Source organism: Camelus bactrianus, chromosome 11 (genome assembly GCF_048773025.1).
Source record: "Camelus bactrianus isolate YW-2024 breed Bactrian camel chromosome 11, ASM4877302v1, whole genome shotgun sequence".
Taxonomy (NCBI): domain Eukaryota; kingdom Metazoa; phylum Chordata; class Mammalia; order Artiodactyla; family Camelidae; genus Camelus; species Camelus bactrianus.
In genome coordinates this window covers 16,090,137-16,102,819 of record NC_133549.1, presented here as the reverse complement: position 1 = coordinate 16,102,819, position 12,683 = coordinate 16,090,137, and the positions used below count along the sequence as shown (strand labels likewise).

The 12,683-nt window shown below is 53.9% G+C and overlaps 1 protein-coding gene across 1 annotated transcript; it reads right to left on the bottom strand.

The window, feature by feature from the left end:
- Nucleotides 1-592: 592 nt before the first annotated feature.
- CYP2E1 (cytochrome P450 family 2 subfamily E member 1) lies at nucleotides 593-9,770 on the bottom strand. The gene is made up of 9 exons (XM_074373303.1): nucleotides 9,513-9,770; nucleotides 8,428-8,587; nucleotides 6,993-7,142; nucleotides 6,539-6,699; nucleotides 5,747-5,923; nucleotides 4,537-4,678; nucleotides 2,353-2,540; nucleotides 1,754-1,895; nucleotides 593-998 (listed from the first exon to the last, which is right to left on the bottom strand). The coding sequence occupies exons 1-9, from the start codon at nucleotides 9,687-9,689 to the stop codon at nucleotides 808-810; spliced, it is 1,488 nt and encodes a 495-aa protein (XP_074229404.1). The 5' UTR covers nucleotides 9,690-9,770; the 3' UTR covers nucleotides 593-807.
- Between the last annotated feature and the right edge of the window lie 2,913 nt (nucleotides 9,771-12,683).

The window sequence follows — 12,683 nt, the reverse complement described above, 5'->3', positions numbered from 1 at the left end:
AAGCTCTGCACAGCTGGCCCGCTCAGCCCTCATCCTCTGCTGTGGGGAGCGGCTTCCAGCACTCTGACCTTACTGACTGAGAAGTAGGCACAAAGGGTGGGTTTCCTGGTGTTTGCCCACTTGTTCCAAATTCCCCTTCTGTTTCACAACATTGAGGTTTATTCCACGTACTGACCGATGATTCCCCGTTTCTGCCTCATCCCACACAACGTCCCCATGTGCTTAGGGCTTCCCCCTCCAGATACAAAATCTCACTTTAATGTTAAAGATAATAACAGATGCCTGTGTTGACTTTTCAGACACAATTCAACCAATGCAGTGCGGGATGACGCTCTTGGGGAGCCAAAGGGACCACTTCCTGTTGCAGGGAAACTCGCAGGGAACATGTTTGGCTGGCTAACAAACCCTCCAAAGGTATATTATAATTTTTTTCCAGACTACAAAACAGCACCGGTATTCCTTTTGTGAATGCTTTGTAAGAGATGCTGACTTGGTGACTGGGTGGTTCTACTTTTCAGAAGAGTTTAGTTGAACCCACAGTGACATGGTCTTAACTCATCATGGCTTCCAGGAACTCCCACACAAACTGAAATGAAGTCACAGTTCACTTTATTCAGTTTAATTAGTTTGACACAATTTTTTTTGGATTTTGCTTTCAAATTCTGTCTGAAGAATGTGACTCGGAAGCAGCCTCCCTGGCCCAGCTGATCCCCTGTGGAGCCCTGGCTGCCCACCGGAGGGGACGGTGTGGGGCAGGAAGCCGCCAGGCAGCATCAAGTGCCCGGGGGTCTTCAGAGCGCGTGTGCCTCACGCTTGAGAGCGGGGAATGACACAGAATTTGTAACGGGGGGGAATCTTGGCAAACCCAGTCGCAATGGGGCTGAGGTCAATATCCTTGGGGTCAACGAGAGACTTCAAGTTAAAATGCTGCAAGATGGCGGCCAAGAACAGAAACAATTCCATGCGCGCCAGGCCTTCTCCAACGCACACTCGCTTTCCTGGAGGGCAAGAGCACTGCTGAGACCCTGCCAGGTGGACAGCAGGGGAGATGGGGTGGGGGGATGCTGGGGCAAGCTGCCCCCTCAAGCAGAATTAACCCTGCCTGCCTGTTGAAGGGGAGCCCAGAATGGATTCCAGTGCAACAGTAACAGTGCCAGCTGTGATCAGGGAGCACCTTCACACAGCCTCCTGGCTAAGGTGGGAGAGTGGTCCCCACCCAGTGCCCAGCCCGACGTCCTACAGGGAGGAAGTGGGGCCCCGGGTGGAAGCTGATGCTCTAGTGTTGGGGGTTAAAGATACCGAGCTGGTTGCATGGTCTTCCCCACACCCACGCCCGAAGGAAGGCCCCAGGAAGGCGGCCAAGGGCCTGGCGGTGGGGGGACACTGAATCACAGGTCAGGGGAGGCTGGATGGTCCTATGATGAGTCCAGGGAAGCAAATGTTATACTATGTTTAGTAGCCCTTTTTTAGTATTATGGAGAATTAGGTAACGTTGTTTGGAAAGATTTTCACTAAGTTCTATTAAATAGATAGTTCCAGCATGAAGCATTCTGCAGAAAAAATAACTAATAACTCATCCTCAGCTCACTTCCAGGACGTCTGGTGAGCAGATGCCACATAGCCTCTCTGAAAGGGGACGAACGCATGGGTCACCGGGACAGAAATCAGGGACCGATGCAGACGACAGGTGGAACACAGGACAGGGACTGGGGACAAGTCCCCGGGGGAGGTGCCACCTCCGAGCGCGCCTCACCTGCGGAAAATGGCTTGAAATAGTCACTGTACTTGAACTTCCCATGTTCGTTCAGAAAGTGCTCTGGCTTAAACTTCTCTGGCTCGGGGAATTCTTGGTTGTCATACAAGACGGAGTCCAGTGTCGGAATCACGAGCGTGCCCTGGGAGGAAGTAAGGCCATCTTGGTCGGTCAGGCTAACACAGCACAGGCTTTCATCCGGAAGCCCCCATGGAGAAGGCTGTTTCTCATTAGACAAGACAGCATGTTTCCAGCTGGGGAAGCTGCTTGCCTGAGAGCAGGCAGAATCAGTCAGCTGCGAGAGCGCTCCTCTCTCGTCTTCCTGGAGGAGCGACCCCCAAGTCACCCATCCGGGGCTGGGTGTAACTGTTGCTTTTGTCTCTGGTGTTGGGGTGTGTGGCCACCCCCAGCATTGACTGAGGAGCCCCTTTTCCAGAGTGCCTCCGCTTCTGCGGTCTCACCAGGGCCCCGTGAGGACTGCGGGGGCGTGGCACTCTGCAGGGCAGGAAGGCTGGCCCAGCCCCCCATCCTGCTCCCTGGCAGCCCAGCTGACAAGCGCGTAGGCTGGGGCTCAGGGCGCGCACTTGCCCACATCTGACCTTGGGGATGACGTATCCTCTGAACACTGTGTCCTGGGTGGCTTCGTGGAGCAGGTTGGAGGGCAAGAGGTCGATGAATCGCTGAATCTCGTGCACCACGGCATCCAGGTAGGGCATGTCTAGCCTGTCCTTGATAGCAGGGACTCGGCTCGGCCCGATCACCCTGTCAATTTCTTCATGAAGCTTCTCTGCCAACATATGCATGGAATAGACGCAGTAACTCCAGGCTAGCTCCACTTCTACACCCCAACCCACCCACCCAGCAGGTGCTTGTGGGTGTCAGTTACTGGGTAAGTCACCTGCACACGTCAGGAAGAGCTAAGCTCCACGAGGCTGTGTACAGTCCACAGCATTGACCTCATGATTTATCTGTGGCCTCACTGTCTTGACTGGTCACAGCTAATCCATTTCTGGGCTTTATGCCAGGAGGAGACAATAAAAAAGGGTCTTGGGGATTTCTAGTTGGAGGGAGATCTCTGTATGGATTTGGGCCCCAGGCTGGTTGGTTGCATGCTTCTGAAGAGGATGGAGGCAAATGGAAACACATGCACCGTGAGCTGCTTGGAGTGCTCTGGGAGACAGGAGTCTGGAGGCCCTTGGGCAGCCCCGGGCAGCCACGTGGCCTCTCTGGGTTTGAGACATGTTGAGAGAACTGCAAAGCCATGTTCACTATGGTAACTGAGTAAAAATTTAAGCACATATAACAATACGGATTTCTGCTGGTACTTGGTGAATGGTGGATGTAAGGGTCATACCCCAGAGTGCTATGCAGCCGTCTGGGGACACTGCTGAGTTTGGGGGGTGGGTGGGGAAGGCAGGGAGGCAAGGGGGTTCTGCAACCTGCTTTCTGTTCAAGAGCTCTGAAGCCAGCGCTGCAAAGCACTGACACACACTAAGTTTGGCAGCCGACTGGGGACACTGCTGAGTCTGGGGGTGGGGGAAGGCAGGGAGGCAGGGGGGGCCTCGCTGGTTCTGCAGCCTGCTTTCTGTTCAAGAGCTCTGAAGCCAGCACTGCGAAGTGCTGACACACACTAAGTTTGGCAATGGGTGTGTGGGTGTCAGTCATATTTATTTTCTGTCTTTTCCTCTGTATTGGAATTCCCTCATAATTAATCATGTAAAGCAATCTCTGAGTCTAGCTCCCATGGTACAGAGTGGTCAGAAGCTCCCTTAGAGCTGCCACAGACCCGTGGAGGCTTCGCCCCATGGTCTTTGGCTCCTTTACCCTTCCCTTTCCAGCTGATAAAAAAGGCAGAGGCTTTGGAGTCGATGCACCAGGTCTGACCCTGCATCTGTGTTCCTGTGGACACGACCTCACGCCCTTTAATGTCAGCCCTCAAGAATGCCGTGTATTGAAGGGTCCATCCCCAAGCCTGGCCAGAGGGGCCAAATCATTACCGGCAGCAGCAAGCAAGGTGAGGAGAAGCTCCTTGGAGCAGGGACCCTCCCAGCTCTGCCCAGGCCAGTGAAGGGGGGCGCTGCAGGCCAGGGCTCTGGTGCGGGGGGCACCCTGGCCCAGTGAGGGGGGCTCTAGGCTGGGACTCTGGTGCAGGGGGCACTCTTTTCCCTCTTTCCTTGGCCTGTTGGCATAGGTGCCCTCACATCCCCTCCACTGGGCCCAGTTGGTGCTTCCGGTGCCTGAGGCTCTGCACATGGGGCCCCAGAAGCCAGACCTGACCCCCTGCAGGGCACCCTGACTGCACATGGCCCAGGTGCTGGGGAGGGGCCCTGGGAGGGAAGTGGCAGCCCCGCAGTGCTTTTCCCTGGGGTTCCTCCTTCTGCTCCCCACTCTTCCAGTCGGGTGAGACATGCCAGGAGGCCTTGCCCCGGCCCTCCTCCCTCCCTGCTCTGCCTGGAAGACCAGGTCCTACTCTGGGGCGATGTGGAAGTTTTTCCTGTCATGCACAGGTCGTCATGGAGCGGATGCAGACGGCATTGCACTTCTCCACTCTTGATAAGCCTGCCTTCCTGCCGGCAGGGTGTGTCAGTGGGTGTGGGCGGGCTGAGAGCCCGGGGCCTGCTGTGTAGGAGAGCACGTCCCCAAAGCCTTCGCCCAGTGGTCCCGTGTCCCCCCTGCCGCAGACACGCAGTGCCAGCCCCGCGTCCCTGTGCTGCAGGCGGGAAGCTGAGGCCTAAGTTCTCCAGGCTGGCGGCCGGGCGGCCCCTGCCCGCTCCACGTCCTACCTTCGACCTCCGGGTGTTTCATGAGAATCAGGAGCCCATATCTCAGGGTGGTGCTGGTGGTCTCCGTCCCTGCGAAGAGCAGGTCAGCGACGGTCACGGCGATGCCCTCCGAGGTGTGCACAGGCTGTGCACTGTGCTTTCCCTGCAGACGTCAGAGACACGCGGGGGCTCAGCAAGGAGACGCCTTCAGGTGGAGGAGAAAGGGGCCCTGTGTCCCTCAGCAGAAGGGAACCTGGTGGCCCTGCCAGCTCCACAGGGAGCCCATCCTGTGCAGACACGATCATCTGCACCACACAGTTGGGGAACTAAGGCCCCCAGAAAACCGGCCATGGGCAGGACTGTGCCCCCGGCCCGGCTGCGGGGTCCGTGCTCCTTCTATGGCACTGACAGCCACCCTAGGGGGCAGGACTCTCCCTGGCCCTGGGCCACGACCTCCAGCAGCCCAGGGCTGAGCTCTGGGACCTCTGCAGGGGCTGCCCTTGACCTCTCTCCACCCACACAGCTGGTGCCTTTAGGTCCCAGGAGGCAGGGAAATCACTGGGAAGCTGGACATGGTGGACGGGCAGCAGAGGGGGCCCAACTGATGGAGAAGAGTCTCAGACAACCCGGGGCAGTGACCCAGGGAAACCAGGTGTGGAGCTCACGTGCGGGTCTGGAGACACACGTGATGCCAAGGAAAGAGGAGACGCCTGCCCCTCCAGGTGGGGGTCCAAAGGGGCTGCAGGGAGGTGGTGCTAGGAAGGCCTGGCCCCCTTGAAGTCATGCACAAAGTGGGGGTGATGTGCTAACAAGGAACACCGAGGGCCTCTCCCTAGAGGAGACACAGTCAAGAGTCAGCTGATCAGAAATGGTTAAGAAGCATGGCCTGGCAGGAGCCAGTGGGAGGGTCCTCCATCCCACAGCCCCCTGACGGCCCCCTCAAGAGAGACCACCTGGCTGGCCAGGGCAGTGGACGGCACAGTGGTGTGAGGACGGGTAGGTAGGCTGGCTGTGTCTAGACATGCGTGGAAGATGGTATGGTGACCGTGCTGAAGCCAGTGGATTTGTGTAAAACTAAGAGCTTCAGAATATGCCCCACATAGGCAGGATGGACACCAGCAGTGCATGTCATAAGATAAATCTGAAATGTGCACCCTCAGACGCAAACCTCTTGCGTAACAGCCAAGCGCTCAGCCTCGCCTGGTCGGGAAGTTGTGTGTCAGAATGGTACCTTCTCCATTTCCACCAGCAGGCTGTCTATGAAGTCTTGGGGGCAGCTGGGGTCCAGTGACTCCTGGTGTTCCTTCACTCTTGCTGAAGCATAATCTTTTATTTCGGACACATTTTTTAATAGTTTTCTATGGCTTCCTGGCAGGTATTGTAGACAGCTTGAGAAATTATTATAAAGCTAGAGGGGGAGAGAGAGAATTTTCTGACTATAAATTTTTCTCTGGCTGCAACAGCATTTTGTGTACCTGGCTGATAACATTCTCCAAACCTGATTTATGGCTGTCATGATTGTACTATTAAGAGTATTTTGGCTGACAGTATCTTTTGGGCACCACTCATGAGGCCGAGCAGGTTCTGTGGTGGGAGCATGAACACACAGGCACAGGTCCTACCATGTATCTGGTGGGGACCAATTTTCAAGAGTGAAACAGTAGAGGGGAGGGTATAGCTCATGCAGTAGAGTGCACGCTTAGCATACATGAGGTCCTGGGTTCAATTCCCAGTACCTCCTCTAAAAATAAGTAAACCTAATTACCTACCCCCACCAAAAATAATTAATTAATTAATTAATTAAAGACATAGAGTCTTATTTTTTTTTAAAGTGAAACAGTAAGTGTTCTGAGGTCAGCAAAGGGGCGCAGCGGACCCCATGGAAGACTCCGGAAGGAGCGTTCCGGCTGCCTAGTCTTGCGTGCCTGTCTGTTCCTACGACCCAGTGTTGCTTCTCATCCTTGTCCTGCAGTGAACCATGGACGGGTGCCGACGGGAGGGAGGGAGGAGGAAGGCACCTCACCTGGATCCAGGGCGTGCTGAGCAGGTAGAAGTTCTCGTTGAACAGATACATCAGCCTCAGGCCCGTCTTATCACTGTAGTCAGAGTGCTTGTGGAAGAGGATGTCGGAGATGACATTGTAGGGCGCGAAGCCAATGACGAAGGTGGGGTCAAAGGGCTGGCCTGGAAAACAGGAGTGCCATCAGAGTGACCAGCTCCTGAGTGTGGCAGGAGGGACGTTTCCAATGCCTGTGGGGATGCCCTAGCCCTGCAGTGCTTCATGGGAGGTGGTGACTGTGGGTGGAAAATTTCTACTTTTCGGGTGATCAGGACACGCCCGCTCCCTGAGACTGGGGAGGAACCGACTTGTGCAATGGCACCTGTGGGGAACACAGCCTCCCCATGTGCCTGGAGCTGCCCTGGTTGTCAGGTGCCCGGGGGCCCAGGCCGGGCTGCCCGTGGGCAGCTGTACGTACCCTGGGTCTTCCTGAGTGCCTCCAGCAGGAAGGGGACCTCCCTCTGGATCCGCTCCTCGTTGCCCCGTTTCCCCATCCCGAGGTCACGGAGGACGGTCAGGGAAAGCCTCCGGGTGTCCCTCCAGGTCGGTCCATTGTTGAAAATGATTCCTAAGCAAGAAAATGATTCTAAGCAGAGCCATCACTGCCAGCACTCCTCAGGGGAGAGAGGGGCAGGCGCGCTGGGCACCCTGCGCTCTGCGGGGAGGGACTGTGGGCCCACCCCGACCGGCCCAGGGACAGAACCGGGTTCGGGCTCTGGAGGGCCTTCCTCGGCGTTAGGCGCCTCCTAACCTCCTGCCTTGCTCCGGTCTACTGGCCAATTTCCTCAGAGCCTCTCTGTTTTCAACGATATTTGACCCTCACATGATAAACACCTCAACTCGCACTCTGGGGCTTCAAGGAAGTGTCCTCTCTAAAATCTGAGGTCACAGGGCTCCCAGACCATGCAGACCTGGGGATCTGGGAAGACCTGAGCTTGGTGCCCTTCTGCGTGTTTGCAGAGACCTGAGGAAGGAAGCCTGGCCAGGCCTGAGCGGTGAGGCGGAGGAGGCCTTCATTCTACCCCTGAAGGGGGCCTGGACGGCTTGCGGGGCAGGTGCGAAGCAGAGGTGGGAGGAGAGGATGTGAGCCAAGGTGGCTGCCATGGGGGGGGCCGGCAGGCAGGCAGCGTGACACTGATGGGTGGGTGGGCGCGAGGAGGGTATCAGCGAGGAGGCCCATTTACCGGGGCCGTTCGCTAGGCTGGATGCTCAGGCGGGACTGAGTTTGGGGTCTTGGGTCAGGAGGATTCCTGAGGACACTGCATCACCGGCTGAGTAGACACTGGGTACGTGCATGGCAGCCCTTGGGGAACTCAGGGGAGAGACGCTCATCAGCCTGGCCAAGCCTCAGGCAGCTCCAACCTCCCAAGTTGCTGACCTGGGACACAGGGCAGACAAGCAGGGGTGGAAGGGGCCAGGGAGTGTGCACTGAGGAGACCAGAGGGCAGAGCTGCGGGGAACAAAGCCTCACGGGGAAACAGGGCCCACCGTAGGTGAGGGGACCTCAGTGCATGGAGCCCCAACACCCAGGAGAGACTGAAGGCCTGGAGAAGCGGGAAGGTCTGCCGAGGGGAGGCACAGCCCATCTGTCAGAAGCGGCTCCCTCTGCCCTATTTCTCTGTAAGCATGTCTGTCCTGCTGCTCAGAGGGTGGGTGCTCCAGGTCTTGTTCACTCTGGGCACAAGCCTCACAAGTCCCTTTCACCCAAACGCACGGAGCAATGGCTGACTGCGAGATCCCCCCAACCGTGATCTGAGTTGCCTGAGGATCGCCTCGCCTTTCTCTTTAGTGCGCTGTTACTGCCATTCGAGTAACTGCCCCTCCGTTCACCAGCCCAGCTAAGTAGGACGCACCTTTGTTCTTGTGCACCTGGAATGCCGGGTTATCTCCTCTGCCAGAAAACTCGTTCTTGTAGTCCAGCAGGACCTCCTTGACAGCCTTGTAGCCATGCAGGACCACGATGCGCCGCGAGCCCAGGTACAGCGTGAACACTGGCCCGAACCGCTCTGCCAGCTGCGGAGACCAGTGGGCTGCCAGTGAGGCCACCGCGGCCTTGGCGGGGAAACTCGTGCTTTAAACTGAACTTCAAGGTCACTGTTGTCTACCCGGGGACCCAGAGGGATCTGGGGAAGATCCTCCCCACAGAGGCTGCTTCTGCAGGAAGCGCGATCCCAGCGCATGCACACCGGGGACCCGTAAGTCCCCTACCACCCAACGCGAGGAACTGGGCAGGCCGGTTCCTCCCGTCTGCCCTGAGGCCTTTGGGACAGGGTAAAACTTCGGAAATGCACACGTCCGCCGCATCACCCCCGCTCTCTGCTGTCCCCAGCCAAGGTTCTGGACCCTAGGGCGGTGTAGGAGGTCCTGCAGCTGGACCAACCCGAGGTCTGTGAGCTGGTCCGCCTCCACGCTGCACGAAGCTCACACCTTCCTAGGGGCTCTGTGCCCTATGGCATTCTTTTATTAGCTCATTTAATAGATTCATCAACTCATTTAGTCTTTAGATTTGTTAGTTCAGTCACTGTTCACAGCAGTCCAGTGGGAGGTACCAGTCTGGCTGGTCAAACACTTCATTTTTCACCCTGTCCTTTGGCATCTGCAGAGAGCTCCAGGTTGACATCCAGCCCGTGTGCACCTGCTTGCATCGTAGTGGCAAAAGCACCAGCCCCAGCCACACTGGCCTGATGACATTCAACAACAAGGCAATTAAGCCTCTGCTCAAGCAGGGGCCTCTGAGGCCAGCCACGGCCAAGGCCCCCTGAGCTCCGTGCCCAAGTTGTACCACAGGCTGAATACGCCGAGTATCACTCTTGGATGCTACTGTTAATTCAATTAACTCATAACAAGCTGCTGTTGAATAGCAACTTGTCTGAGAGTGAGTTGAATGCATACATGTTGTATCTAATTCCCGAATTCATATCAACAGCATTTCTCTTACCCTGGTTAAGGATTTGGGAATATCCTTAATATCCAGCTGGAAAAGATTCCCAATGATGGGCAGTGGGAAAGGGCCAGGGGGCAGTTTCCAGCTGCTGTAGATGTGCTTCCAGATGGAGATGAGCAGCAGGGTGGCCATCCACACCAGCAGAGCGATCGTGATGCCCAAGACAGCCATGGTGCCTTCTGAGTGTCTGCTGACTCGTGGGCATGGCCCTGTGGAGGGGCCAAGCTCTTATACTGCACCCTTGAGAAGGAGGGTGACCAGCCAAAGAATGCCACCTTCCTTTTTCTCTGGTCCAAGGTATTAGTTTATTATTAGCTGCTGTTGGCTGTCATTTCAAAGGCTGATCCCTGCAGTGGAACTCCATCCAGGCACCCACCCACCTGGCCATGCCTGGGCTCTGCAAACATGGGCTGCTGACACCTGCATCAATGTCAGTAAACAGGGCATCCAAGGCACTTCCCGCAGCCCACAGGTCAGAACATAAGGTGGGGGACTGTCCTCCCTTGACACTAGGTGGACAAGGAAGAGTAAGGTCATGTTTACATGGGTTTGTTTGGGCTCGGGCTTATGTAAGGCAGCATCAGCTATGTGCTGACGGTCTCCATGGCAGATCTCCTGGGGCAAGTCTCAACCTCTGAGCAGCCCCAGCAGTACTCAGTCACCATCAGCCAAACTTACAGCCACAGAAAGACAACTCAGCATCTGAGTTTCATTCCACTTTGTCAAATCAACTGGCAAATTCAGTGGAGGAGAAAAGAAGAAAGAGTTGACCAATTTTGAAAAGATGAGTCTCTGGTTATAAAAAAAATATCTTTCTTGTATCAAATTAGAGGATAACTGTTTAGAATAATTTTGCCAAATTCTAAAAAAAAATACACTAATATTTGTATTGTTTGTTTAAATCAATAAGCTAATTTGGGTAGACTTCATGTTTTAAAATGTCTTACCTTAGGTTGTCCAGGGCACCACAGAGCTCCAAGCTGTTTACGTCTCCCTCACACACCCTTGCATCCACTTTCTGTTGGGATGTTTCTGGGCATTTTACAGAGTTTTTTGTGTGTGTGGTTAAACAAAGAGAATGCTTTTCGTTCTGTCTTCTACCTGGTGACGTAGGGAAGGTCTTAATTTATAGTTTCTAATTTCATACTTTTATAAAACTAATCTCTGTGTATAATAGAAAATATGAAGGAAAGTGAAAAGAACAAAAGTCACCTTCTGTATTTTGACTTATATAAAAACAAGGCTACCCTCCACACCCTGAACTTTAACCCACTTTCCCTCCGAGTTTACTGGCAACACGGCAGGCCCCTGACTAACTGAAATGCAGCCCTGTTACTGGTGTTCGACTTGTTAGCTCGCCTGTGCTAACCACTGACCTCGGCAGGAGTTGGGGGGTCCTTCCTCCCTTGTGGTGTATTGTGCCCCATGAGCTGGTGGGCTGCAGGCTCTGCCAAGCTGCATGTGCTCTTGACTTCCCCTTCCAGGGGCTGGTGTGGGTTGCAGGGCCCATCCCCCAGGATGCAGACTGAACCAAATTGACCCTCTGCCCCCTTCTGCCCTGCCAGGCCTGCCAGACAGACAGCGGGGCCCACACAGCATCTCTCTTGCTGCTCTGTACCCCTGCTGCTGCTGGAGGGACAGGCAGGGTCGGCCTTCCCTGGGGCTCCGGTTCAAGCCTTGACTGGTGGGGCGAGGGCAGGACATGAGAGGCAGAGCAGGCCCTGAGGCTCCCATTGGCTCAGAATGACTACCCCGGCAGCTTCTCTGAGCAGGTGCGTCCTGGGGAGGGGCCTGGGGGCAGGTGCATGTAAGCCTGGACCTCCCAGGTACAGCTGTGCTCTGGGTCCAGGTCCCACTATTCTAGGTCCTCTGTCAAAATGCTGTTGGATGTCCAAACAGCATCAAATTCTAAATGCAGGAACAGACATCTTTTGAAAATAATGACACTTTTGAGTACTTCCTTTCTGAAGCAAGGCCTTTTTATTTGCCTGGCATCATATTCAGTTGCTTGGACCTTCTTGCATAATGTTGACTAGTTGGGATGACAGAGGTGGCCTGGTCTTGTGCCTGGCAGGAATGGGGTACCTCTCCATCAAGTCTGTTGCTGGTGGTTGTGGCAAAGAGACAATCATATTGGGGCAGTTTTCTTCTTTCAGTAGTTAACAGAGAGTATTAAGCAGAGATGAGTGTTAAGATAATGAAGTATCTTGTAACTGAGACAATCCTAGGATTTTTCTCCTCAAATCTGCTGGCATGATGCTGGATGAAAACACTGTTTCGTATAAGAGCAGTGTTACAGCTCCATGTCACAGCCAAGATTTTCACGGAGTGATGCTCTTTTTATGCTGTTGGGTCCAACCTATTAATTATAGTTTTAGTTTTGCATCTATATCCATAGATTAAATTGGGATTCAGATTCTTGTGTTTTTATTGTGTTCCTCTATAAGAATTGTACTAACTCTAGCAACAATTGAAATTTTCTCCATTTTTTCTATTGTCTGGGATACTTTAAATTGTCAGGGAATTGTCTGGATTTTGAAATTTTGATAGAACTCACTAGTTAAACAATATGGAGAGGACTTATTGAAGTTAAATAATTGTTCATAAAGGTTAGAAAGATAATCTCAATTTGGAAAGTAAGGCATGCTCCTTGTAACAAATCAAACAACGCAGAACTGGATGAAGCAAGAAGTGGGGCCCAGACTCTACCTGCAGCAATAGTTTCCCTATTTTAAGTCCCATTAAGAAAGACAAAATGCTGCCAATTCCTTTTTTATTATTTCTGATTTTGTTTTATACCTAATAAAGGATTTCTTTTGCACTTACTTTGATTCTGTGCATCAGTCTTTCGCATACATTTAAAAGCAAATGCAAACAAGTGTCTTGGTTGGAATGTACCTGAAACAACTTCCCGTGCCCTGGGGAGAAGCCACACCTCCAACACTGGCAGAATTGCTGGCAGCAACTCGAGATAAAGCCCTGGGAGAAGAGTAGAAACCCCTTTTTAAAAGCTGCAGAGCAATGCTTCTAACGGCACAGAGGGTGCATTGTGGAGGAAAACCATGGACAGTGACAACTCGGAGGAAATGTGTTTCAGAGAAGCTGCACCCAGACGGTTTACTCTGGTTACAAGGCCCTGTCAGATACAGAATCTGCAAGTATTTT